Source organism: Lepidochelys olivacea (genome assembly GCF_965140295.1).
Source record: "Lepidochelys olivacea isolate rLepOli2 genome assembly, chromosome: 2".
Taxonomy (NCBI): domain Eukaryota; kingdom Metazoa; phylum Chordata; order Testudines; family Cheloniidae; genus Lepidochelys; species Lepidochelys olivacea.
The window spans coordinates 198,715,101-198,742,689 of NC_140412.1; the positions used below are offsets into that span (position 1 = coordinate 198,715,101).

Genomic DNA, 27,589 nt, shown 5'->3' on the forward strand with positions numbered 1-27,589 from the left:
AAAGGAAAAGAATACAAAAGTTTGAGTAAAGCCAGGGAGGAACAAAATGACATACACCATAAAGATCTTGAACAATTGGCACAGAGAGAGATTTAAATAGACTTGTTTTCTCAAGTACTGCATAAAACATCTTATAAGGTATTACTATAAATGTCGGATATGTTTATTAAAATAGCACTCTTTTAGGAATAACAAAACCATTTTCTGAATTTTTCCCTTCAAGAAGTGTGTTTGATTCATGTACACACATACCTGAACTCAGCTGGTTGAAAGAACTTTGGGGGTAGATCCTCGGCTGCTGTCAATTGTCCTCTGCTCTGCCCCTCTCCTTTCGAATCAGATGTTGACCTTGTCATATATTATTAACGTATAATGCTGCCCAATACTTAACTGCAGTATATGAGTCAATACTGAATGTGAGAACACTGCTTAAAATTTACCATTACAAAGACTTTCACAATTATCTTTGTATAAACTAGTTAGCAGATGTTCTCACTTTGTACCAAAGTGCTCTGTACCAGTCAAACACTGTATGCACTTGTTTGTTTGGTTTTTATTCATTTTTGGAATTTCAAGCTGTTGACCTACTAGATTTCAGTTTTATCCTAGCTGCTGCCCAAGGTGACCACTGATAATTACCAGTGAATATGTGTTAGTGATATTAAGCAGATATCCAGAAACAGGTAAATAAAACTGTGGTGTTATGAATAGATTTTTCATTAGGTAATGGATCTTTCAATAGGTGCTTGACTCCTGATGCAGAGACTCGTCCAGACATAGTAGGAGTCAGTTCAATGATATCTGATGTGATGATGAAGTATTTAGATGGCTTGTCCACCTCCCAGTTTGCTTTGGAGAAGAAGCTAGAGCGCGAGAGGAGACGTACCCAGAGATATTTCATGGAGGCTAATAGGAATGCAGTGACATGTCACCAGCAGCTTGCCATCTTATCTCACGTAAGTAAATGACTTAGCGTTGTGTTTTTTCTTTAACACTGTGCTATGCCTGGACATTTTGTGGACTAATAAAATATATGCATTTCTCAATTAAAGGGCCTATTGTTTTATAAAATTAAAGTTGAAATCCATGTAGATTTTAAAATTTATTTTAAACTTAATATTTATTAATTTTCCCATGTGCACACAAATACAAGTAACAGTTACAATATCTTACAAACTACCTTAATCCAATATTGAAAATGGCATGAATCAGACTGAAATATACTGGCTCTTGCATTTTTAATAGAATCTTCTAACATTTAATTATGTATGCACATTTTAAAATGGTTAGTGAATAGCAAAATGTACACTTGGCTGCAATGGAATAATTCTGTGCATGATTCACAAACGATGGCACCTACACATATTTAATTTTTAATTACAGGTTGGTAGATAAAGAGCAGTGAGCTGATAACGTGTTTGCTAAGCTTGTCTTGCTATCTGATATAGTTCTTCAGAAACATCTTTTGCAGTTCTTTCATTTTGCTTCAAGCTTTGTTTTGTGAGCTTGTGTTCTGTGAGCTTAGTCAAGGATTTCAGTGTTTTACTTAATGAAGGTCAGCTCATATGTATTCTTGGAGAATTTACTGAAAAAAATGACAGAAAAAAGTTTTCCACAGTAAAAACTCATAGTATAAATTATTATAAACTCAAGAAAAAAGTAAAGTTATGGTAATTTGTACAGCTATACTGGTAGAGTCAGTAATCACATCTCTCTGAAGAGGGCACTTTTTATCACTTCTGTTATTTGAGCTCACCCTTATATCTCTCACTGAAAATTCTCTGTCTTATAGAAAAAGATTGACAGTAGCTCCCAGTCCCCAGTCAGTGGATTTCTTAAAGATGCTTCCTTGTCTTCATCACAGATCAGTATAACATTTCATGGAACAAGTAACTTATTTTAGCATTGCCTAGTTTTGCCTTAATTTTCCAAACCTCCCACTCCCATAAAACAATCTTTATTAAATTATTCCAATTCAGATTTTCTTTTCAATTTAAAGGGACACCAACACACATCACATTGGTGTGAAATTTTTGTGCTATGGTTAAAAAGTCAATTGTGATTATTATAACTGAAAGAAGGTATTGGGGAAAATATCCCCCCAGTTTGCTTACTTTCCACATATGAAAGCTCACTTTGTTTATAGTCATTTTCAGTATCTTTGGGTGGTCAGTTTTACTTCCTGTCTCATGCACTAAAAGGATAACATCAATGTTGTCGTGCACAGCTGTGGAAGAGCTCAAGAAAGTGCTTGCCAGGTTTTGGAAGATGGTATTTAAATAGGCAATTAAAAAAAATCTTACTGTAGGTTAAAAACTAAAAATGTATTTACTTGTATACACATACATTATGCAACAGTATAAAACCAAGCAAATATGCAATAGTATGAAACCAAGCAATTTATATTTAAACATTCTCCTAACAACTGTAATAACTTGAGTTCACTGTGCTTTACTTTAACAAAACTAGCATATAAAATACAAATTTTCTTAGTGTTAAATCCTGGTTCTGGTTCTGTGATACTAAGGGGTACCTAGGAGCCTTACTGCCATGTATGCTTGCCTTTTGCCCAGATGACCAATCTGGAGGACCTTCAGGCCTCAGTCCATGGCCAGGGTCTATAATGCTGCTTAGTAAGAAGCTCCTGCAAATGATTTCCCCATCTTCCTGAGGATCCTGATCTTATTTGTGTTCAACACACAGGATGCAGAAGCTGCTGCATGGATTTCCTGTCTTGGCTAGGGAGAAGCTCAAAAGAGGAATTTGTTGCCATTTTCGTTTTAGAAAATTGATACTTTGTAGGGGTTGCATGGGAGAGATTGTAATCTCGCTGCCCTTCAATTGTCTTGTGGCATGTGGGGTTCTTTGACATTATGGCCCTTAAACACTGCCCTGGGCTGAAAGTTCCATTGTGAAGTATGTGACTGTAGCAACATACATTATATGTAGAGTAATTCACCCCATTGCCATAGAACTGTGCTTCAGAATCTGAGCTGCCTCTTTGAGTGGTTGCAGACGTATACCACTCAGGTTTGTGCATTCACAGAACACTGAAGCCAGAAAGCTTTGCCTAGAAGTATCCCTAGGAACAATGCTTATGCTGTCTGGTCCCCTAGCCCTGCCTATGGGCTATTTAAAGGCGGTGCCATGCCAACTCCCTCAGTTCCTTCTCACCATCCACAGCTTGAGTCAGAACATTCTATGTTGTGTCTCACCTCATACTTTTCTATCAGTATTTCTATGATTTTGTTGTAAATAGTGAGCTATTTATTGTTAGCTATAGCAAGTACCTTTAGGTTTTAGGTAGTTGTTAGTTAAGTAGGATTTAGCCTGGTGGGCTGCCCTTGTCAGGTTTTAAACACTGCCCATTGTGTAGGGTAGCTATCCTTAATACTAACCTCCACACACTCGGAGTTTATTGTACCTAGAAAAGAAGGGCACATTATGGAAAGATGCTCCATCTGTAAGTCAACTAAGATGAGAATGTAGGTGTCAAGAGCTTTGTGCATCAAGTGGCACCTTGTGGAGCAGGCCATGCGGCTTTCTTTGGTGCTGGGAAGTTTAACTTTGGACACCCATGTTTTAAAAACTTGGCCTTTGTATGTCACGCATCTAACATTTAATAGAATCTGTACAATACATTTAAAGTAAGTTACTTTTATTCAATTACTGTAGAAATACCTATTGGATTACATAGTCAGCGTCCGTTATCTTTTCATGATTACATATGATCTCAAGAGTTGGCTACCTTAGCTGTAATGCTTAGAAGTTCTGAGGAAGCAAACATATTCACATACCCTGGTTGGGGCATAAAAATGGGATGTAATTTCTCTAACTGCCAGTTTTTTCCAATTAAAATATCAAAATTCAAAAACCAATTCAGGCTAAATTTGACATTTGGCTGAAAGTTCTGCAGGAAATTCCAACATTTAAAAATTTCTTTACATTCTGAATCAGAATGAGAAGTTGAAATTTCAGAATTTCTCTGAGTAGAAATTCCAAAAAAAAAAAAAAAAATTGATTTGGAAGCATTCCAAACCTTTTATTTTATTAATGTCAAAACATTTTGTTTTGATTAGGTAAAATTGTTTCATTTTGAAAATGTCAAAACATAATACAAAATATTGCATATTATACACAGAAGTAAAATATAAGCTATAATATTAAAATTAAATTATAAAAATGAAAATGAAATAAAACAATAGTCAAAATGCTACATTTTTACCTGATTGAAATGAAACATTGACACTGAAATTAAATGTTTTTATTAAACAAAAAATGAAAATGACTTTTTCCCATAGAAAATTTCATCAAAAGCGACACATTCCTGAAAACATTTCAAAGACATTTTCGTCTCAAAATTTTTTGATCAGTTCTACTTCAATTGCTGTCTAAAATTATGTAGAGAGAAGTATTGAGTGAGGTCTTTTACATGCTTTGATTGCGGGGGCGAGGAGTCTGGTGTGCCCTTTTCATCTTAACGAGGCCCCCTTTGTAGTCATAGACAGGCAGTTGAAAAAAATACAGACTTGAAGCTTTTTGTATTTCCTAGTAACCTGAATAAGTAGATATTCCTTCAGCGTTCCCAATTTTCAGTGCCTTCTTGGAAGGATTGTCACTTTTGTCCCATTCTGCAGTTATGATTTGGGCATTTTGGTGCTTATCTTTTATATCACTATTCCATTGGGAGCTGAACTTCTGTTTATTTTTACATGAATAAACTCTATTTTTAACTTGACAAGTTCAAATATTATGCTGTTTTGGATAGGTTCAAATATCTCTGCGTAACCTGAATATTAGAGCTCCCTTCCTGAAATGCATTGGGATCTCTTTGCACTGTTTCACCAACACAAAGCAGCTCTACAGTCAGTGCAGTTGGCTGGAATCCTGGAAAAAACCTGGAAGAGGTTGTTTGCTTAATTATAGTATAGTATAATCAGTAAACTTTTACAGGATTTGGGAGAATAAGATACGTCTGTTGTGAAAAATGTTTTGGTGGTATTATTTTTTCAAGAGTTGCTGAATGTGGTAAATTAGCCATTTCTTGTATGATTTATTTCCTAAATTGTCAGCTGTGAAAATATATGATCAACATATCAAGGACATTAGAAAGACAAGGACAAGTGTATTAATTAATTTCGTTTAGTTGCAGTTCATTAATGTGTTCAAGTGTTTTTATGCCATTTATTATAGTGGTATCATCACTGCTCTGCAATTAAGAGCGATAATTATAACCCTCTACGCTCACCCCACCGTCCTTTTATTTTAGGGTTTTATATTTCTATAAATGTATTTAATATTTATAATATTTTACAATATTTTATATTATATAATATAAAAACACTTTGAGCTGAAATGTGGCAAAAAAGACCCAAGTCAAAGATCAATAACTTTCTTTTTATTACTTTTTTTAAAACGTTCAATCATTTCTGAAAGTTTGTGTTGCGAATAGGTCAGAAAGAAATTTAACAGTATAAGGTTTTTTGTTTTTCATAATCATAGGTTCCTAGAAGTTAGCAATGGAAGAGATTTATTATATACAGAGTCCACCCCTTTGAAAGTGGAAGATACAATCTTCTGATAGTGCTCATATCCTTGGTGATGAGGGCCATATAAGTACATGGACGGGGAGAGAGTGTTTGTGTGTGTGTGTCAAATATTGCACTGATACACCAATGTCGGGAAGGTGGTGATTATAGAGAGGAATAGGAGTAGGGAGTGCACTCAACAGGTTAACTCCACAGAACACTTGGAAAGGAAGCAGAAGTATGGTTCATGTATAGCAATAGTTTTTTAAAGAACAGTAAGAGGTGAGAGACAATTTATTTAGCTTACATACTTAAAAATAAGAAAGGGCTTTTGCTCAAGATGGGGAAGATTGGAGCAAGATTTTCTATTATGCCTTCCCTCCTCTTATCAAGGGCCATCAGAAAGTTCAGGCAAGGCAGGACATTGAAAATCTGATTCTTGGGCCTTCAGAGCACAATGAAAAAAAATCTACATATCAACTTCTAATTCTCTCAGATCTTCTGTCTCAGACAGATCTTACACCCAGATCTGAAATCACTGCACTTGGTGGCTGGGATTATAGCATTTTGCTAAAATACAGACTTCAGCTGCTCTTAAGAAATGCATCGAATCGTGCACAGAAGTCATTTGTCCTGCACAGTTAAGACTTATGCTTTACAATGGAAAATAGAAGGATTCTGAGACTTGCAGTCCAACAATCATGAAAACAGTGGGCTGCTGACACAACATGCTGGTTATATAAAGGTCTGCTTTCCTCATTCTCAGAGAAGTCATGGAAATAGTAGGACCAGTTGTGAGTCTCTCTGGCATGGAGGAGACCAGGAAGGGGTAGGGGAAAGGGATTGAGGAAGAAGCCTGCATTAGAAATCTGGCAGGAAGTTTTGAGAAGCGCTGGGCAAAGACAGGAACTCAGTATAAGGAGGGCTGAACCCCTGAGAAAAAGGGACACAATTCACCTGGACCCTCATGAGGGGTGTGAAGGGGTTGACTAACCACTGGTGCCTGTAAGGCAGGAGGGGCAACATTGCTTCCTTGTTAGGTGGCCTTTCTGGCTGGGTCTCAATTTCCAGCTCCCTGAAGGTATTTCTACCCAGCTCCCTGGAAGTATTTCTGGCTGGAAGTAGTTCATGATTTCTACCCACAGAGCCTGTTTCGGATGTCAAGATAGTCAAGTATAGCCACTTTCACCCAGCCATAGTCTTGGGCAGAGACTGTGTCCAGTCCCTGGTATGCAGGTGCTGGCCTCGTGGCATACCAGCTCCTGTCAGGTAAGGTGAGAACAGGGTGGCCCACGATCAGGTGGCACTGGGTTGCCTTCTGCCACTTACTCAGACATTACCAAGAAAGCCTCTGGGTTGTCCCCAGGGCCTGTCTTTGTGAGTTTTACTGCCACAGGTGGGGCCACTTGGCCTGGGTTACAGCCACTGGAGGGGGAACCGTGTGGAGACCCGAAGACTCCATCAGGGCCATTACTTATTGGAACAGCCTTTGCTGCTGTTCCTGCTGTTCTGCCCATAAGACCCAGACCAGCTGATGCTGGTGGGCAGCTATTTGCTGCAGGAGTTGCTGCTGCTGGTTTTCAGTCATCCATTTGAGAAGACGCTCTATGTTCATGTGGTCTGTCCTATCAACCCATTCCTTTAAGTCTAGGGTATTTGCCTGTCTGGGTCAGTCAGTCCCCCTGCTCTCTAGGGGTGGGAAGGATGCCTGCATTCTCCAACCGTTGTGAAGGGGTTGACTCACCACTGGCACCTCCTTGTGGCTGGGCATGGTGTAGCATGTCTCCCCCTGCTGGGTGGCTCCTGCCAACAGCTGCTCCACCTCTGCAATGACCTGCCTCTTCCTGTGATTTAGCCCTTCAGCCAGTTTACTTAAAATGTCTCCCCTTCTGGGGTAGTCCAGAAACAAAAAGCAAGGGGAATTAACACCATTAAGCTGAGCTAGTAAGAGATAGATAAAAATGATGTTGCTTTTAGGATTAATTTTTAGATTGCTACAATTTTATCTTCAGGTGCACACTGAAAATTAAGTTTTCCATGTTACTACCTTATTGTAATGTGGTAACGCTGGAATCTACAGTCCTAAAACATTCCAAAAATAGTACCTTTTTATATAATAATAAGTTTTACTATTGTAGTCAGCAGTCTGGTATATGAGTACCTCATCTGCATTAATAAATGTATCTTCTACACACTTTGAGACAGGAAAGTATTGCTATCCCCGTTTTACAGATGGAAAAATTGAGGAACAGAAAATTGTGAAATACATTAGATCCCTTGTGAAGCCTTTGACAGAATTTCCTAAATCCTAGTCCAGTACTGAGCCATAAACTTATCCTTCCTGTTAGGTGTTGCCATGAAAATTCCTGAGGATTCATTTATTTAGTCTTCTGGGTTGAGTTGTAGAATTGGGAATGGGGGAGAGAATGGAGGGAATAATTGGCTTAAACTGTTGGGCAGTTAGCACTACAGTCAGTATTTAGGAGTTTGACTAAGTGACCTTCAAAGGAGTGGAGGAGTTGGAATTATATTCATTTTGCTAAGCCACGGTGAGATGACAGTCACCTTACGGGAGGTGTATGGAGAAGGCCTGAGAATCAGTTAATATCCAGAAGATTAAGTACCTAACAGAGCACCCTTCGTAAATGCAGACTGTTTGGGAGAAACTTTATTGTCCCCTGAAATTACTGAATATTAAAGTACAATAATACAAATAAATAATAATAATAAAATTAATGATCTGTTTTATGTTCTTTTTATATATTGTTCCTATTTTTACGTATAATAACTATTGTTTGTAAGTAAATTCATCCTTTGTTTTACATTATCCTGTTGGAGTGTTGTATGATAAAAGGGAAAAGGAGATAAATAATATAAACTGGTCTGCCTTCAAAACATGTCTCATTAAAATAGAGGCATAAGAGGGATCAGAGAGCTTTACCGTGTCCTGAAAAGCTATAAACAGAGTGGTGGTTGGAGCATTTTATATTCATTAAAGACCTCCTTATTATGGACAGATTCAGCACATACAGGAGACACTTACGACAGCAGGATAATTTGTATGCCAGTTTTTGATTTTCTTAGCTTTATGTCAGCAATAATAGCCAGCATCAGGTTGGTTCCACTTCATGAGGTCTCTGACGCATATACATCAAGCTTACTTTAGTTTTTATTTTTTTAACTAAACTTGATTGCCTTACACTTTATGATGTCAGGAAACCTGTCTGCTTTTAATTGTCCAAGCTGAAAGAGGTTAAATCTCTCATCTTGGTTGTCTGTGGGACCTGTCTATGTCTTTGTTCAATATTTCTATCTTTAAATCCAATATTTGTTCATATTTTCATATTGTTTCCCTTTTAGTTGTAGAGAACACACATGGTGAAAAAGAACTTTGTCAGTACTCTTTGCAACCTATTTTTGGAGTTGAAATAGAATTTCTAGGACATCTTTTATATGAAAAGTAAAAATCATTTCAGTTAAGTAAAGGGCTCTTCCATAAATGCAGAATGACTGGTAGAATGAGAGAGCAGGACAAGCAGCCGAGTAAGAACTATAATTTTTTAAATGAATTATGGCTTTTTAATATCAGATTTTATAATGAGCCTCGGACATTGTTGTGAAAAGGAAAATTGGTAATATTTCCTTCACTAGTTCTCCTCTTTGTTCTTCATTGTCAGGAGCATTCTGAGAAGTCGAGCCTCAGCAGCAGCAGCAACGGAGCAGCCAGTTTCAAAAGTGAATTTTCAGAAAGCACTGATATTCCAACCGAAAACTTTCATCCAACATGTGGAAAAGATGAAGACAGAACATGTGATGAAATCCTATCAGATGACAACTACACTTTAGAAAACTCTGAGAAAGGTAGTCAATAGCAGAAGAAACACCAGGAATGATAGCACTGTGCTCAGAGCTTAGTTAAAAGCTTCCTTTCTGCTTTTGTTTTTATGCACAGATGTCTTCTCTGAATTAGATGATGAGCTGGACATATCAGATAATTCCAGCAGCTCCAGTTCAAGTCCTTTGAAAGAGTCTGCATTTGGTGAGTTTCTTTGCACACAAAGCAATACACTGATTTCTAACAGTAAGACATCTGAGTTGTTCTGAAATATTTGGGGACTTTCTGATTAATTACAACTTCTCCATCTGTTGGAAGAGCAAAGGCCCCCAGTAAAAGAAAACTAAGAGAAACGTTCCCTAGTGTTGCCATTTTTTCACTGCAATATAATGCTGTTTTATTTTGTATAGCATCTTTCTTATGAGATTATCCCAATATTCTAATCACTTTTAAAAAGCAGATGGATAGAGAAATTGAGATGCTGTTTAGGCAAAGGAGAAAAGATAAGTTTTCAGATTTGAAAAATAAGAGAGCTGATGAGATAGAGAGGTAGAAGAAGGCTGCTCCATATGGAGCTGCAGAGGAGGAGGCTCTTGCATCAACAATGGTGAGATTATGTGAAAGAATAAAAAGGTGGCCTATGTTAGATAAACAGAGGGAGTGGAGAGAGATACAGTCTGGATATGCATTTGAGTGTGATTGTATGGAATCAGATTATGCAGTGTGGTTAGATGTTGGAATTAAAAGGGAGTTTACTACACAGTGTAGTCATCTGTGTGCCCATGCTTGGTTATTATGGTTGAAAGACAGGTGGAGTTTAGTTTGGTGTGCATGTAAATGCTGGCTTACTGGGGATTTCCTGGATTTTTAGCAATTTTATTACTAAATGGGCTCTTAATCTGTGGGTCAGAAGCAGGTGTCAGAAGGTTGCCACCCCCTTGCCCTGGTTAAATGGGAAGAGATCCTACAGGCATCTTGGTGTGGAAAAGGGGATCATGGTATTGAAAAGCTGAATAACTCTACTGAGCCAAAATCAGAAATTCCATCTCACAGGGAATTTGAATATTTCAGCATTTGTTTTTGTCCTGAATCAGGATGAAAAACTGAAACAATTTTTTTTTTCATGGAGTGAAAAGTTCCAAAAAGTTTTGCTTCAGAAATGTCAAACTATTTGGTTTTGTCATTTCTGATCTAAACAAAATATTTCAATATTTACCATTTTTTTTCATTTTGGTTTGTTGAACTGACTCTAATTATTTCGTTTCAGTTCAATTCAACATTAAACTGTGTTTCCCTATGGCAGCGCATTGTCTCATAGGAGTTACAGCTGATAACCCTTTTCTCTCCTATGGGCTGGGCCAACTTGCTGGACTACATCTTCCATGATGCACCTGCAAACAAATGATTCCCATATACCATTCTGCTCAGTCAGAGGGGAGACTGTGTTACATTGGGAGATGCAGTCTGGCCAGGCAATTCAGTCCATAGGAGAGAATGAGGCCATGAGTCATCCAAACTACCATTCCCATGAGACAATTTCCCACCATAGGGAAATGCAGTTTTGTGTTAAACTGACTCAAAATTAAACATTTCAGGTTTGTTCAGCAAACCAAAATATTTCAGTTTTGGTTAAACCTTCCAAAAATGACATTTTGTTTTGGTTTTCCGAACAGAAAATCAAATTATTTGGGTAAAATCTCAAGTTTCCTGCAGAATATTTTAATTTTGTGGAAACTGCATGTACCATCAAAATATCATTCAGATAGAAAATTCCTGACCACCTGTTTAAGAAGTTCGAAAGGTGGAAGAAATGCAGTTGACTGAAGATTTTTTGTGGGGTTTTATTCCAAACTTCAAGAACCATTCAGAATGTTGCTGTTTTGGTAAGGTTGTTACAATGCAGTGCTAATTACTAGATGGTTTTCCTTCTTCCGTCACACGTACTGACTGATATGTCTTCTTGTTGATTTAAGTGTCTAGCCAGTAGAGGGGGAAAACACAGAATAACTGGATAATGCTCTTTAAAGTCCCTTAATAATTTTTGGAGAAGGTAGCAGCCTATATTTGAAGTTGTTATTTGTACAGCTCTTTCAAATGACTCATCATTTATTATCAGTTCTGGCCTATAAGTGGCATCCCATCCCAAAAATGTCATTAGTTGTATAATAAATAAATTTCTAACCATCAGAGGAGTGAAGTTTTGGAATTGCCTTCCAAGGGAAGCAGTGGGGGCAAAAGACCTATCTGGCTTTAAGATTAAACTCGATAAGTTTGTGGAGGAGATGGTATGATGGGATAACATGGTTTTGGTAATTAAATATTCATGGTAAATAGGCCCAATGGCCTGTGATGGGATATTAGATGGGGTGGGATCCAAGTTACCCAGGAAAGAATTTTCTGTAGTATCTGGCTGATGAATCTTGCCCATATGCTCAGGGTTTAGCTGATCGCCATATTTGGGGTCGGGAAGGAATTTTCCTGCAGGGCAGATTGGAAGAGGCCCTGGAGGTTTTTCGCCTTCCTCTGTAGCATGGGGCATGGGTCACTTGCTGGAGGATTCTCTGCTCCTTGAAGTCTTTAAACTACGATTTGAGGACTTCAATAACACAGATATAGGTGTGAGGTTTTTTGCGGGAGTGATGGGTGAAATTCTGTGGCCTGCATTGTGCAGGATCATCAGACTAGATGATCATAATGGTCCCTTCTGACCTAAATATCTATGAATCAGTGAATCTAAATTGCTTGTCATTCATTTTTCTTGGGCTGTGATTTGCACACCAACAAAGCATCTTCATTTACTAATGGCTAAATAGCTCTTTGCCAAGTTTCAGCTCATCCACTGAAGTGCCTAAAGGGGAAAGAATCCATCAGTTCCTCTTACACCCATTAATTTTAGTCAGAAATTCCAGAATTTGTCACATTTCCCCACCCAGAAAGTTTGTAACTGGTACAAAACCACTGCTGGGTTACATTTAAGAAAAATAATTACATAAATCACAGATTTTAGATCACCAGGCTGTGGTTTCTACTTAATGCTGAATATTTTCAGTGTTGGGTATAAAAAGTTGTCAAAAGTTATTTTCTTCTAGGAAAAATAAAAGACAACTTTATGAAAAATATTCGTTTTTTAAAATTTTTAAAGTTCCCTGATATTTGTAGCATCTTTATTAGAGCTGTAAGGGATTTTTGACAACATATTTTTCAGCAGAAAATGCAACATCTAAACTGAAACTTTTCTTGGAAAAGGGTTGGTTTTGATGAATTTTTCAACTTGAAAAAAAGTTTTCAAAACAGTTTTGAAATTGTTGAAACATTTTGCTTTGACATTTTCTAAATGAAAAACTCTGGTTTTTGTTTTTTCTGGATCAAAATGACTTTTTGTTTCTCTCTCTCTCTCTCTCTCTCTGTATATATTTATTTTAAAAAATAGGACATGGTCAAAATTGAAACAAAATATTTAAATTGATCCAAGCCAGTTATTTTCTCCCAGAATTTTGTTTTTGTGAACATTTTTGAGATTTTGACTTTTTGCCTGATTTGGGAAGGGGAATTTTTCACACAACAGGTAAAACTCTTTCCCATCCAGCTCTAATGATTGTGATATGGTGTATCATTCCTACGAATATGTTTTTTCAGCATGCACCCCTGCTTTACAAGTGAATAACAGCACCCAGGAATTCTAGACATCACTCACTCTCTTTCTCTGTAGGATTCCCCCTCTCCTCCCTATTTGAAACTTCCTGATCTTTTGCAAAAAGGCATTCATTCCGTGCCAAAATGTTCTATGGGACAGAAACTGGTGTGCAGGATAAGGTATAATACAGAAGTATTTGGCCCAATTATGGGCCAGGAGATGCTGTGATATGTTTAATTATATACTTTCTGCCCTTTTTAAAAAAAAATCAGTAAAGGTAGAACTGTATTTAACAGTTAGAAGAAGAAGGGGACGAAGCTTGTAGTGCAGTCATTTTTAACTTCACAAGACCGATTCCCTTAACAGCTTCAAGTTTGCCCTATGCAAAAAACCTCATATGCTGTCGCAATTGTTCATGCTTCTTGACAATGACTTGTATCTGATCTTACTGGGTGTACTGAGTCAGGAGTTGACTTCGTACCCTGTCACACAAATCTCCACCCTCAATTGATTGAGGGTGCCAATTAACTCAGTCGAGATATAGCGGAGGGGATAATTGGATGAAAGTAACCCCAGCAGCTGGAACGCTATGAGGATACTTAACATGGGGAAAGAGAGTCAATATGTGTTCTGACCCAGCCACTCCCAGTCTCTATTCAAGCCCAAGTTAATGGTATCTAGTCTGCATATTAATTCAAGATCAGCAGTTTCTCATTGGAATCTGTTTTGAAGCTTTTCTGTTGCAGACAAAATAGTGCTATATGAAATTGTTGTTAAAATCATTTTAAAAAAATAGTTTCCTTGAAAGATATTTTGTAGGTTAGACAAGAGCGTAGTTAATTATTTATGATCTTCCCTGTGTGTCTATTGCAGTGGGAATATTGTGTCTTTTGGTCACAGTTCATATAGGAACGAATCCATTTAATTGTCTTAAGATTATTAATAAAGAACAGAGATTAATGTGATACTAAGCAAAGAGAACAGAAACAGAAAATGGTTACAAGCAAATAAAATAACATGCTTTATAGGCCTAAATCGTAATTCTAGCAAATTGTGTCTTCTTAAATGGCTTTCTCGTTTACAGCATCCCCATCCCTTCCTGGTAGGAGGATCCAATGTTCAGAGAATCAGAGGGTGTTGTCCTTTTTGTTACCAAAGTGATGAACAACTAGAATGCCTTTTTACTCTCCTTATATTTCCCCAAATCCATTGTCTATGCCTTGAGAGCCAGGTAGATTCCCCAGGGTACAGACTCTGTCCTCCAGTGTGCTTAGTACACTGTTTCCTCCATCACTTGTAGCTTGATTGTTTACCTTATATGTTAATATTCTTTCATGGTCAATCCATATTCCATTATCTGTGTCAGGCTTGATTTATGCACTGCCTCCAAAACACATTTTAAGAATATATATCTGGCACATATACATAACTTTATACACAGTCCATACACACATCATGGTGTTCCTGACCAGCATGTCACCAGTTTACGTATGATACCTTACAAGAAACACTTTTATAGTACAATATGTGTGCAGTTGATTCAGTATAGGCCAAGACTATAGCAGGGTTAAAAAAGAACTAGATAAATTCATGGAGGATAGGTCCATCAATGGCTATTAACCACAAAGGACAGGGATGGTATCCCTAGCCTCCGTTTGCCAGAGGCTGGTAGTGGGCACATTCAGCACCCATGGAGTCAATGCCTATGCAGGATGTAGTTGCTGAAATTGCAGCTACTGCCCAGGATCAACTAAAATAACTTTTAAAAAGCTTATAAAAACTATTATATATAATTTGGTTAATTTGACCTTGCTACTGAGAAGATGTTAGAAAAAGCATTTAAAAAAAACAAATACTATTATTGTTTTCCCCTCCCTCAGGCACACCAATGATTCTTATATGAGCGCTGATTTAATTTTCCTTTCAGTCCAGTTAGTTTTAGGAGGCATTTTTTTAAAGACACTACCAGACAGAAAAGCAAAGCAAAGCAAAACATTCTCTCTCCCTATTTTTTATAGCCTTCTCTCCTTGTCACAATATCTTCACTTAATATTACATGTTGTAAGCAGAGGCAAGAAGATGGTCAGACTACTGCAAGGGGAAAATTTTAAAAACTGTGCACTAGAATTTATTTATATGACTTTTACCGATGTTCATGTGAGTCCTGAAACTAAATCCTTAAATATTCCTTTGAATTAAGTCTCCAATTAAAGATGGCAATCATAGTAACTTTCCTGGTGCCCCACTGATTTTCTTAAAAGACCTCACAGAATTAATAGAAATTTTCATAGTAGAGGGACTGGTAAAGATCAAAGGATCTGGCTTAGACACTTCCCCTAAAAGTTATGAGGGAGTCCTCTTCCCAGCTCCAACCATTTTGTGCAAGCTCATTTATAGGGGCCCAATCCAGTAGGTGAACTCTGAGTAGGCTTTTCAGATTGGATCCTGCAGGCAAGTTTGGCAGAGCAACTCTTATTTTCCATGGTTCATGAATCACTCTGGGACTTAGGCTCTGGACCCCTTGGTTGGGGCAGCAGCAGATACCCAGAAGCAGAAACATAGGTGCCTATGGAACATTTACTGCAAAAATTTAGATGCCAAACTAGTTTAGGCACTAGCAGGTTCAGGGGCACACTTACTAGACTTCTGTGAAACCCAGTGGAGCCTGATTCTGGGGTTTAGGCACGTAAAGTGGTAGTTAGGTACCTACATTCTTCTGTGAATCTAGTCTCTGGATGATATTTATTTATTTTGCCTTCAGACTACCATAAACTAATGGCTGGTCTACACTGTAGACAAATCCATACCTGTAAAAGATGTAGCTATACTGACCTAACCCCTGGTGTAGACAGTGCTAGGTTGATGGAAAAATTCTTCCATTACTCTAGCTCTACTGCCTCTTGGGAAAGTGGATTACCTACACCGACAAGATAACCCCTTCCATCGGTATAGGTAGAGTCTACACTGAAGTGTTACAGCAGCTGCAGCTGTGCTGCTGTAGTATTTCAAATGTGGACAGGCCCTAAGAAATGTGTCTCAACACTCATGGCTTGTCTACCTGGGGACACTAGGGAAGTTAAGACAAATCAACTAAAGGTCAGAAGTCAACGTGCATAAATTAAAGCACATTACCTCCCACCCAGGTGGATGTTCTGTTTCAGGAGTAAAGTAGCCTTAGTTACCTGTGCCTTAATCCTCCTCCAAGGAGGATTAATATATAGCAAACAAGTAAGACCACTTTACTTCTGATTAAGAGCTTCAACACGGGTGGTGGTGGGGTTAACACACTTTAATTTGTGCCCATTGACTTTTCACTTTTAGTTGATTCTCCTTAACTTCTCCGAGCGTCCCTGTGGAGACGTGCCCTCAATTTACAAGCCATTTGGACTAAACCATATTTTCCCCACACAACACCATTGTCCCCATTCAAACTGTAGCCTGATCTACAGATTATGTATAAATTATTTTGATTACTTAAGAATTCCCAGTTATCACTTTGAGGGTTGACAGATTCTTGACCCAAGATCAGGCCCAGTATTACTAAAATTACAGTATAGTTGTGCACACTCCGATGTGCACAGTTGCAACGCTCACACTATAGGAACTCTTCTGTATTTACAATAAATTTATTAATACATTTAGCACAGTCACAAACACTCTAACCAATAAGGTGGACAGAGATAATAAATGTACATCTGAACATTCATATGCTCTCACCATCACTTGCAGATGAACTTAAATTGTTAGCCATTATCTTCCTTATCATTACCAGTTGCAATCATTCTGGCACCTCCCAAGGGCTACATCTCTCCCTCCCTCCCTCTCCCACCCCCCCCAGCTGGGATACAGCTTTTATAAAATGTTACACGGATACCACTATGTCTAATGCATATTCAGTAGGGGGTTCTGCCCTCTTCCTTATTTGTATTTCCTCATGCTACTAATGTTAGGGGTCATTCTCCTATAGATTAGTTTATTAATGATCTCAACTTATTTTCAAGTACTTCAACTTGTTGCCATGTCCTGTGTTCAGACATTTGCAGGCATTCTATCCAAAAGCTGGTATTGGCTGAAGTCATTATGGGCAAAATTCCCCCTCACACTCTGTTCCGCAAAACTTAGGGGTGACCATTAGGTCATTTATCTGTGTCAAAGTTCATAGGCCTCAAGGCTTATGCTAACTGCTGAAGCCAATGTGTTATAGGATACAGGCCTGTAGATTCCTTGCATTACTGCTGAGTATAATGAAGGCAAGGCAGTAAATATAATAAAGCCAAGCTTGCCCTAGGGGCTACAAAATCCAAGGAGACTTCTATGGGAAAGAGAAAGTATGGCCTTATCAGGGAATCTGAGTTCCATTCCTGCTGTGTAACCTTGGGCAAGTCCTTCACCTGTCTGTGCTTCTGTTTCCTCTCTCATCCTTTGTCTGGCTTGTCTGTTTGAGACAGTTCCTCCTCTGGAGAGCTTACAATCTGTTACTGCTAGTATTATTATTAGTAGTATTTATTTATTTGTATTATTGTTGTGCCTAAATGTGAGGTGCCTCCTTGTGCTAATCACTGTATAAACACTTACTGTGCGTTTATACAGTGTCTATCACAAGGGGACCCCAGTCTCGGCTGAGGACTTTATGTGGTACTCTAATTCAAATTATTATTGTTAACCACAACAGGGCCACTGGATAATAGCTATTGTTTAGTGATCTGCATCACTACTTCTGTTTCTTTGGTACTAAAAAGTATTTCCCCAATCTTGGTATGTGATTCAGGAACTGTCTCTATTACATGTATGCTAGGTACTTATGAGTGTATAGAGACAGGCTCTTTGGTGTGAAATATCATGCAACAGTATATTCATAAGTCACAAGATTGGCAGGTCAAATATGATGAGTCAGCTTCTGGTTTGACTATGGAAGGAAGCTATTTCCTGTTTGGGAGACAATGTATTTGACACAGGGATAGGAGTCTGTATATATAGTATAATTTAGAAGTATGTACGTTCTTGAGAAGGGGCAGCTGGCTCCTCTGAGTTAACACTGCTCTTTCAGAACTCCATCAAGCAGCTCTGTGTTCAAAACGAGGTCTCTAGCCAAATGGTGTCTGATACTGCTCTAGGAGCTTATTTGTTCTTCTATATTCCTCAAACCCATTATACTCTGTTACAACCATGTCTTGAAGCTATTATCCAAAATCCTTATCCAAGCTATGTGATCCCAGTGTCAATTAAAACTACACTACCACCCTTGGATTGATATTATTGTATTTGCTTCCATAAACAAAAAGGGAGCCATTTGCAACTCCAAAGAGCCCCACTCAAAATTTTTACATTTCACAAGGATGTGTTTGAGACAGTGAGCACTCTAAACTCCCTAATCAGGAGCCATGATATAATGATCGTCAAAATGTCCTGTAAACATCACGTGATACTGAGTTTCATGGCTCTCCTGTTGATGTTATTTGTACGTCAGTAGTGCCCAAAGGCCTAAATCAAAATCAGGGCCCAGGGGATGTTGATTTGTTCTGTGGAAACTCTCTTCTCTGTCTTAAATCTCACTATTAAATCCATTTGCAGCCAAAATATTCTATATTTTATTTCTTGACTCATCAAAGAGAATCTAGCCCATTTGTAGTTGCATCGTTTACCTATTCTTTGAGCCAAGTGCCATGCAGTAGGTGTACCTGTTTTGCTGTACAACAGTAACAGGGAAAACAAGAGAGAGGTATGACTTTTTTATCGTCAGCTCTGACCTAAATAAAAGATGAATGGTTTCTTTTATAATTTATCTTAAACTGAGCTCCACATGATAGATGACAATCTCCTTCACGATCTTTTCATTATTGCCAGGGAATCTTGAAAAGGGAAGAAAACTGTAGAGACTATAATGTAGCACATTTTGAGGGTATGTCTTCACGAGTAACATTAAAGCACTGCTGCGGCAGTGCAGGAACGTGGCTGTGTAGTTGCAGCACCAGCGCCGGGAGAGAGCTCTCCCAGCACTGTAAAAAAACCCACCCTCACGAGGGGAGTAGCTACCAGTGCTGGTGCACTGTCTACCCTGCACTTCAGTGCTGAAGCTTGCATCGCTCAGAGGGCTGGGTTTTTTTCCACACCCCTGAGTGAGAAAGTTTCAGCGCTGTAAAGTGGCAGTGTAGACAAGGCCTCACGTCTTGACATGTGCTTGAGCCTCATAGAAAAGGATTCAAGTCACTTGGAAATTTATTCAGATTTGAAGGATGGGCCTTTTCTGAAATCTCAGATTTTTGCTCTCATACTGATGCAGCTCCACCAGCACTGGCAATGGTGGGAAAACTAGTGTCAGATCTGGCACAATAAGTTTTAGTACAGTGTTGTCCAATTCTGAGTAATTAAACACTGCTGTTCCCAGGCTACGATAATACTTTCATTGTTACTACCAATAGTGGAAAGAGAGGTACCACAGACAAGGGTAGAATATACTATGAATATGCAAAGGAAAAATGGTGAAGACCTGCTTAGTTTCTGCTATTAAGATGACCTTTGATAGGATGAAATATTTCTTTGTTCTGAATGTACAGACACATTCTGCCTTCCCACACAAAATGGGGGCAAGAGGCAGTGGTCTAAACACAATTAGAATTAAAATGGTTTGCGGAGCAGTCGGTAAGTTATCATCAATAGAATAGTTGTACAGAAATCTTTTCTGTCATGGCTTATAAGTGAATAAATAGTAAAGATTATGAAGGATCCCCCCCCCAATGCATTGGGGAACTATGTGAATGAATGTCCTAGCGTTGATTAGGAGACTGCTCGGTCCAGTGGTTAGAGAACAGATCCACTGGGTTCTGTTCTAGCTCTCCTACTGATTCACTGCATAATTGTGAGCAAGTCAGTTAACTTCATTGCAGCTTAGCTGCTATGTCTTTAAATCAGTGGGACTATTTGAGAAGTAAGGTACTATTCACATACACAAGAGTGAGAGAATTTGGCCCAAAGTAAAAAGCTAAAAATTAGTGGCAATTTTTAAGTTTTGTATTTATTTTCTGCTGTTGTGTACTAAGACATTTCTAGAATTATATAGAGCATTAAATATATGTTTATGATATTTTATATTGTGCCATGAAAACTCAAAATTTTATCTCTGAAAAATAGTACTCTTTCTGCAGGGAAAAAGATACATTAAGGCCCCAGTCTTGCAAAGCCTTTCATACATGCTTAGTTTTAAGCAAGTGAGTGATCCAACATATACATCAATCTTTGTGGTAGTAAGATCTTGGTTATGATGCAGGCAGATCCTTGGTGCATCACAAGGGGACTCAGCACTTAAATGTGTTATTCAAGATCACTGACTCTTTGTACAATGCTTGCAATTTTGAAGTTTAGATTTAGTTCTTAAGGGATGGTGGGGTTTAAGATTTTGGCACAATATACCTGCTGGGAAATTGACTATATTTCTATAAGATTCTTTCACTACAGAGAATATAGCCGTTGTGCATTTGTTTCAGGTATAATTAAACGAAGTTTCAGTGCTTCTGAAAGACAACCTCAGACAAGGTATGTACAATTTTAGGTTTCAAAAATCAGATTTGGTGATCCTTATTTTGAATTCCAGTGTGGATATTCCACAAATAATTTTTCCTAGTTGTCCTGGATGAAACGTTTGTGGAGTGTCTGCAAATGTTTTAATTACCTCAAGCTAATTGAGGATCAATTAACTTGAGGTAAAAACTCTGTCAACATACTGTTATGGATTGTCTATGCACAGAAGTTGCACCAGTTTAACGAAAGGTATGACATTAAATTGATTTAGTTAAACAAGTGCAGTTTTATGACTGGACACCTTTATGTCAGTGCTAACTAGAGCTGGTAGAAAAATACATTTTTTTATTTCTGCAAAATATTTTGAACAAAGCATATTTTTGGTGGGAAAAATATGCATGTATGTATTTAGCTGTGCACACAAATGTCTTGTCCTTTGAACTACTCTAAACTAGCTAGTGCTTCTTTACAAAATTAGATAAATGTTTTGGGAAATCCATGATCTGGTTAAATAGATTCTCCGGTTGCTGTCAACATATAAATGCCTTCTTGGTCTAGGGAGGAATGAGCACCAGGAGGGGTACCAAGAGGTCTTGAATACTATTCCCCCATCTTTGTTAACCGACCTTAATAGTACATAGACCTTCACAGTCCTTTTTAGTGAGGCATCACACCACTCTTAGGCCAACATTGTTACCACCCTTTTACAATGGAATAACTGAGGTTATGCAATTTGCTCAAGATCACATACAAAGTCTTTGTTAGAACCTGGAGTAGATTCAGATCAGCTAATACCTTTTATCCACTAGAGAAGAAAGCCATCAATGCAAATTTTCTGTTCCTTATAGTCACCATGGGTAAAGTGGGGTTAATAATACTTACCCGCCTTTATAAAGTGTGTTGACCTATACTGAGGAAAAAGGTTTCGATAGTTTAGTGGATTAGGGAAGGTTTTATACACTGAAGATCTGGATCCTTTGCTGTATGTTGAAGGCAAATAAATAGAACCTTAAATGTATTATTGTATAAAAACACTCATGCTTTTTAAACCAGTCTCATGATTATTTTGGAACCTGACTCATGATTTTGGTTGTCAGTCCTGTCTACTACTTGCCAGAAACTTTGTAAATTAAGGATTGTTGTTTTTTCACCCTGCTGAAGCAAGTCAACCTCTGTTTGTGGTTTTGTGGGTCTTTTTTTGTTTTGGACCAGATCAGAGAAAAGCTCTGCACAGTGGTGCATGCACCTTACAGAGGCAGGTGCAATATGTTGTTTCTTTTAACATTGTGTGGCAAATTGCCGGCACTACAATGGTGGGTCTCATGCTTTCTCTTCTTGGGGGGTGGGGGTGGGGGGTGACACCCCCCAAGACCGGGAGAGAAGAGAGCTGACAGAGACATCGCCTGGGGAAGCTACAAATCATCGTGGAGGGGGCCGTAAGACTGAGTAACTTTTGAACTGTACTCTCGTGTGGGGGGAGTTTGACTGTGTCTTAACTGCGTTTGTAGGGGCACAGGGGGTGTTGCACGAAGCTGCCCCCCAATCCATCGGTGCCCCCCCAACACTATTACAACCATCACGGCCCCCCGCCGTCCGTCCCTGCTGGCAACCTGCCATCTGTCTCTAGCCTCAACTGCTTGCTTTGAATTCCATCATCTGGACCAGACACAAGAGCCGACCAAACGAGACTCTTTGGATAAACGCGCGTGGGTCCGTGTTCCCCCCCCCCCCGGACTGCCCACCCCACAGTTTGCCCCTACTACCTGACCCCAACTCCTGTTTCCTTTCCCCTGTCCAGTCCGACCCATTTGCCCCCCCGCCCCCCGCCTGCAGCCCAACAGGGAAAAGTGATTAATCTGCTTCCCCCCCTCCTTCTGGTGTCTCCCCGTCTCTCCCTGCTCACGATGGCGGGGAATGAGAGGGGTGAGGCCCCTCTAACAACCTCAGTTGCCCCTCCCCCACCTACCCCCCTGCCTAACCCCCAAGCCCCCCTCCCCACCACTGCTGCCAAAACACCTGCCACCGTCCCTGCTGGGGCATCAGCAGCCAGAGGCACTGGGGCGACTATTACCGCTGCTATGCCCACCGCCCCCCCAGATTCTAGGAAAGCCCCCGCATTTAGCCGGAAAGGCCAGGGTGCGAAGAAGGGGAAGGGCCCAGCCACAACCATCAAGCCCTCCATGGCAGAGGCTGCCCCCACCGCTGTGGCCTCGTCATCGACCATGGCGTCCCTCCCCGCTGTTCCCTCCACCAGCTCTGCGAGCATCCCTCCCCCGGCCCCCAGGGCGTATGCCCAGGCGGTGGCAGCCCCCCCCACCCCGCCTGCCGCCTCGTCCTCTCACCCACCCACCGCCTCCGCTACCATCAATAGCGGCCGGGGCCCCTTTCCCACCATGACCAGGAAGCACGGCGTCCGTTGCCTCCTGGTGCCCGCCTCGCCCCACGTGGAGACATACGTGCAGGCGTTGGCGAGAGTGGTAGGACCCACGGCTATTGTGGTGGCCTCCAAAATGTACGGGAAGGTCGTCTTTTTCTTAGCATCAGAGGCTGCCGCCCAGGAGGCGGTGGAGAAGGGCCTGGCGGTGGGGGGGGGGTGTTTGTCCCCCTGGAGCCGCTAGAAGACCTGGGCGTCTGCCTAGTTGTGACCTCTGTCCCTTCTTTTCTACCCAATGCCACCCTGTTACCCGCTCTCTCCACCCTGGGGAAACCCGTTTCTGTCATCAGCCCTCTCCCGTTGGGCTGCAAGGACCCCACCCTCCATCACGTCCTTTCATTTCGCCGGCAAGTGCAGCTTCTACCGCCGCCGGCGGCACGTGACGAAGAGGCGCTCGAGGGGTCCTTCCTAGTCCCCTACCAGGGAGCCTGCTATCAGGTCTACTATTCCACAGGAGAGGCCCGGTGCTACCTCTGCCGATCAGCGGGGCATGTCCGAAGAGACTGCCCCTGGCCTGGCGGGGAGGGGCATCCAAGACCCCCAAGACCCGGCAGGACATCGGCTCCGTCATTGCCGGCGCCCCTGGCTGCCCAGCACCTGAAACCACCTCTCCTCCTGCTCAATCCACCGCTGCTCCTGCCCGGGCCCAAGAGACACCTCCCCTACAACGCCCAGACGAGCGAGGGAGCCCCGCCCTTGCTGTTAACAATCCAGCAGAGCCTATGGAGGAGGGTGCAGCAAAGATATTACTGGGCATAGGAGAGGGCCCGCCCCAAGGAGAACCGCCCCCCCCATGTTGTCTCACCGTTACCCCACCGAGCCTCTGAACCATCGCCTCTGCCCCCCGACACGACCCCTGCTAACCAGCCCCCAGACGATGCTATGGAGGGCTGGACCCTAGTCCAGGGGAAGTGAGGCAAGCGGAAGGCTCGAGCTCCGCTGCACCCATCCGATGCGGAGGCCCCCCGGAAGACCAGGAAGGGAGGCACTGACACTGAGCCTTCCGCTATGCCCACGAGAGAGATCCATCCGCCGGTGTCAGGAGGGGAAGACAAAATAGCACTGGAAGGTAGAATCTCCCCTTCATGGGAGACCCTCCCCTCCGAGACCCCTGAGGAAGCCCCTTCTGCCCGAATATCATCCGAACCCCCCGCGAACCCCGAAGTGACCGTCGTAGCGGGCGTCAGAGTGGAGTCCCCCGGGGTGGCAGAAGACGACCTTTCCTCCATGTATGAGGAGATCAAGACCCTAAGTTTGACCCCGGTCACCCAGGGAGAGAATGACCTACTGCCGGCTGGCCTCGATCTGGGCAGCCTTACCCCAGTCCCCCTTTTCCCATGCTCCCTCCCGCAACCGCCTTCCCGGGCGAGCACCCTGCAGAAGGTGGTCCACCACCTGAAGCCATGGCTGCCAAATCCACCACAGAGCCTGCGCCTAGCATCAGTGGGAGCACCCCCTTAACCCTCGAATCTGTTCAGAAGGCACCACCTCTCAGCTGCTTGCCTCCCGAAGCCCAGAGCCTCGCCTCTGCCCCCGCCCCCACCCCCATCCCTGTCCCTGCCCAATCCACCTCCTCCTGCAATGCTATTGCCGCCCCTGGGGTTATTCTTTCCCATTTTTTGCGGATCCCCCCCAAGGAGCAGTCTTCGCATTTTCCTGCTGTGACCCATTAGGAGCTGCAATTTTCCCTCCGCCATCCTCTTCTACCCCAAGGCTTGAGATGGACCTAATAACTTTAGCCTGTCAGATGCCCCGTCAGTAGTCTGCACCCTGCCTGCCTGCCTCAGCGGACCACGAGGCTGCACCAGGAGCCCCACCAGGGAATAACCTGGAAATCGCAACCCCCCCCGAATGAGCTGCGAAAAGCATTGCGACAGTTTTTAGAAGACATCGGTGGCTCCCGCAACAGGGCACAGCTAGCTCTCCAGCTATGGGGGGACTTTGATCACATCCTCCAGCCCACAAGGGCCCTTATAAAGGAGGGTAAAGGGAAAGGAAGGCACGGTGCCGCGGCCTACGGGCGGGCCCGCAGCTTCCGTGACGATTTACTCACTTACGGGATGGGTCACGGATTGTTGCATGACCCGCCGGGGGCTGTGAACACCCCCGCCAACAAGGAACCCCCACCCCCCCAGCCCTCTGCATGATGCCCCTCATTATTGCAACTTTGAACACCAGGGGCTGTAGGATGGCTCTCCACAGGTCCCAGGTGCTCTCTTACCTTCGGGAAGGGGGGTACTCTGTGGTTTTCCTGCAGGAGACCCATACGGATCCGACCGCCGAGGACACCTGGCGGCTGGAGTGGGGGGATGGGGTCTACTTCAGCCACTTCACGATTCGACAAGCTGGAGTGGCGACCCTGTTCTTCCCCAACCTACGGCCCGAGGTGCTAGGGGTCACTTAGGCCGTGCTGGGCCACCTGCTGCATCTCCGAGTCCATATGGAGGGGCTCGTGGTCAACCTCGTTAACATCTATGCCCTGACAACGAGCCCGAAGCGGCTGCAATTCTATCAGCGGGTGTCCGACTTCCTCGGCACCCTAGATTCTCACGAGTGCTTAGTCCTGGGAGGGGAATTTAACACCACTCTCGAGGAACAGGACCGCTCAGGGGCCGAGCTGAGCCCGGCCGCTGCGAACATTCTCCGAGAAATAGTCGAACATCACTCCCTAGTAGACGTCTGGCATAACCACCACCCAGATGACACTTCTACGTTCACTTTTGTCCGGGTGGAGGCCCATCGGTCACACCACTCTCGGTTGGACCATATTTATTTATCCTGTTTCCATCTTTCACAGGCCCACTCCTCCAACATTCGGCCGGCCCCATTCTCTGACCATCATCTAGCCACCATAACAGCCTCCCTCTGTGCAGAGAGGCCGGGACCGACCAATTGGCACTTTAACAACAGCCTGTTGGAGGATGAGGGCTTCGTGACGTCCTTCCGGGAGTTTTGGCTGGCCTGGCGAGAGCAGCGGCATGCCTTTCTCTCGGTGCAGCGATGGTGGGATCTAGGGAAGGTGCGCGCCAAGCTCTTCTGCCGTGACCACACCTGGGGCACCAGCCGACGGAGAAATGCGGCGATAGAACAGTTGGAAAGGGAGGTCTTAGAGATGGAGAGGCATCTGGCCACCAGCCCCGAGGACCCGTTCCTCTGCGGAGCATGCTGGGAGAAGCGGGAGGAGCTCCGGACTCTCGAGGACCATCGGGCCCGAGGTGCCTTTGTTCAATCCCGCATCCGCCTCCTTCGGGAGATGGATCGCGGTTCCCGTTTCTTCTACGCCCTGGAGAAAATGAGGGGGGCCAAGAAACACGTCACCTGCCTTCTAGCAGAAGACGGCGCCCCCCTCACAGATCCGGTGGAGATGTGTGGGAGGGCCCATGACTTCTACACAAGCCTTTTCTCCCTGGATCCGACTGATCCTGGCGCTTGCAGGGTGCTCTGGGAGGAACTCCCCACGGTCAGCGTGGGCGATCGAGACCGACTAGAGCTGCCTCTCACCCTGGCCGAGTTCTTGGAAGCCCTCCGTCGCATGCCCACCAATAAATCTCCGGGCATGGACGGGCTGACCGTGGAGATCTACTGTGCGTTCTGGGACATTCTTGGCCCAGACCTAGCCACTGTCTGGGCTGAGTCTTTGCAGGGCGGGGTCCTCCCTCTTTCGTGCAGGCGAGCGGTGCTCGCCTTGTTGCTCCGCGATTTACGAAATTGGCGTCCCGCCTCGCTCCTTAGCACAGATTACAAAATCGTAGCGAAAGCAGTCTCGCTGCGGCTAGGGTCCGTGATTGCAGACGTGATCCACCCAGACCAGACCTATACTGTCTCAGGTCACAGCATTTTTGACAACCTATTTCTAGTCCGAGATCTTTTGGAACTTGGGCGTAGAGATGGTCTGTCGTTTGCCCTCCTGTCTCTCGATCAGGAGAAGGCATTCGATAGAGTGGACCATGGGTACCTCCTGGGCACTCTGCAAGCGTTTGGTTTCAGACCTCAGTTTGTGAGTTTTCTCCAGGTGCTGCACGCTTCCGCGGAGTGTCTGGTTAGGCTCAACTGGACCCTGACCAAACCGGTCAGCTTCGGGCGAGGAGTACGGCAGGGGTGCCCCCTCTCGGGCCAGCTGTACGCTCTGGCGATCAAGCCCTTCCTCTGTCTCCTCCGCAGGAGGTTGACGGGGTTGGTGCTGCGGGAGCCGGAGCTGCGGCTGGTCCTGTCGGCGTACGCCGATGACGTGCTCCTCGTGGTCCAGGACCCGGGTGACTTGGCGCGGGTGGAGGCTTGCCAGGCCATCTATTCGGCAGCCTCCTTTGCCCGAGTCAACTGGGTCAAGAGCTCTGGCTTGGCAGTGGGGGACTGGCGGCGGGTGAGTTCTCTCCCACCCGCACTTCAGACCATCCAGTGGAGCGCGGGTCCACTGCTCTACCTAGGCGTTCACCTTTCTGCCACGCACCCTTCTCCGCCGGAGAACTGGCAAAATTTAGAAGGCGGGGTGATAGAGCGGCTCCGGAAATGGACGATGCTACTCCGATGTCTCTCCCTCCGAGGGAGAGCACTGGTGCTTAACCAACTAGTCCTGTCCACGCTCTGGTACCGGCTCAACACCCTGGTCCCGGCCCCGGGTTTCCTGACTGACCTCCGGACATCAA

At 42.9% G+C, this 27,589-nt stretch overlaps 1 protein-coding gene across 1 annotated transcript in view; it reads left to right on the forward strand.

The window, feature by feature from the left end:
- NEK10 (NIMA related kinase 10) overlaps positions 1-27,589 on the forward strand; it is a 185,081-nt gene that overhangs the window by 128,364 nt on the left and 29,128 nt on the right. The window contains exons 26-29 of the mRNA XM_084620570.1: positions 743-956; positions 9,206-9,389; positions 9,481-9,567; positions 20,479-20,527. Of these exons, the coding sequence (XP_084476696.1) occupies positions 743-956; positions 9,206-9,389; positions 9,481-9,567; positions 20,479-20,527 (534 nt within the window). The remainder of the gene's footprint in view (positions 1-742; positions 957-9,205; positions 9,390-9,480; positions 9,568-20,478; positions 20,528-27,589) is intronic.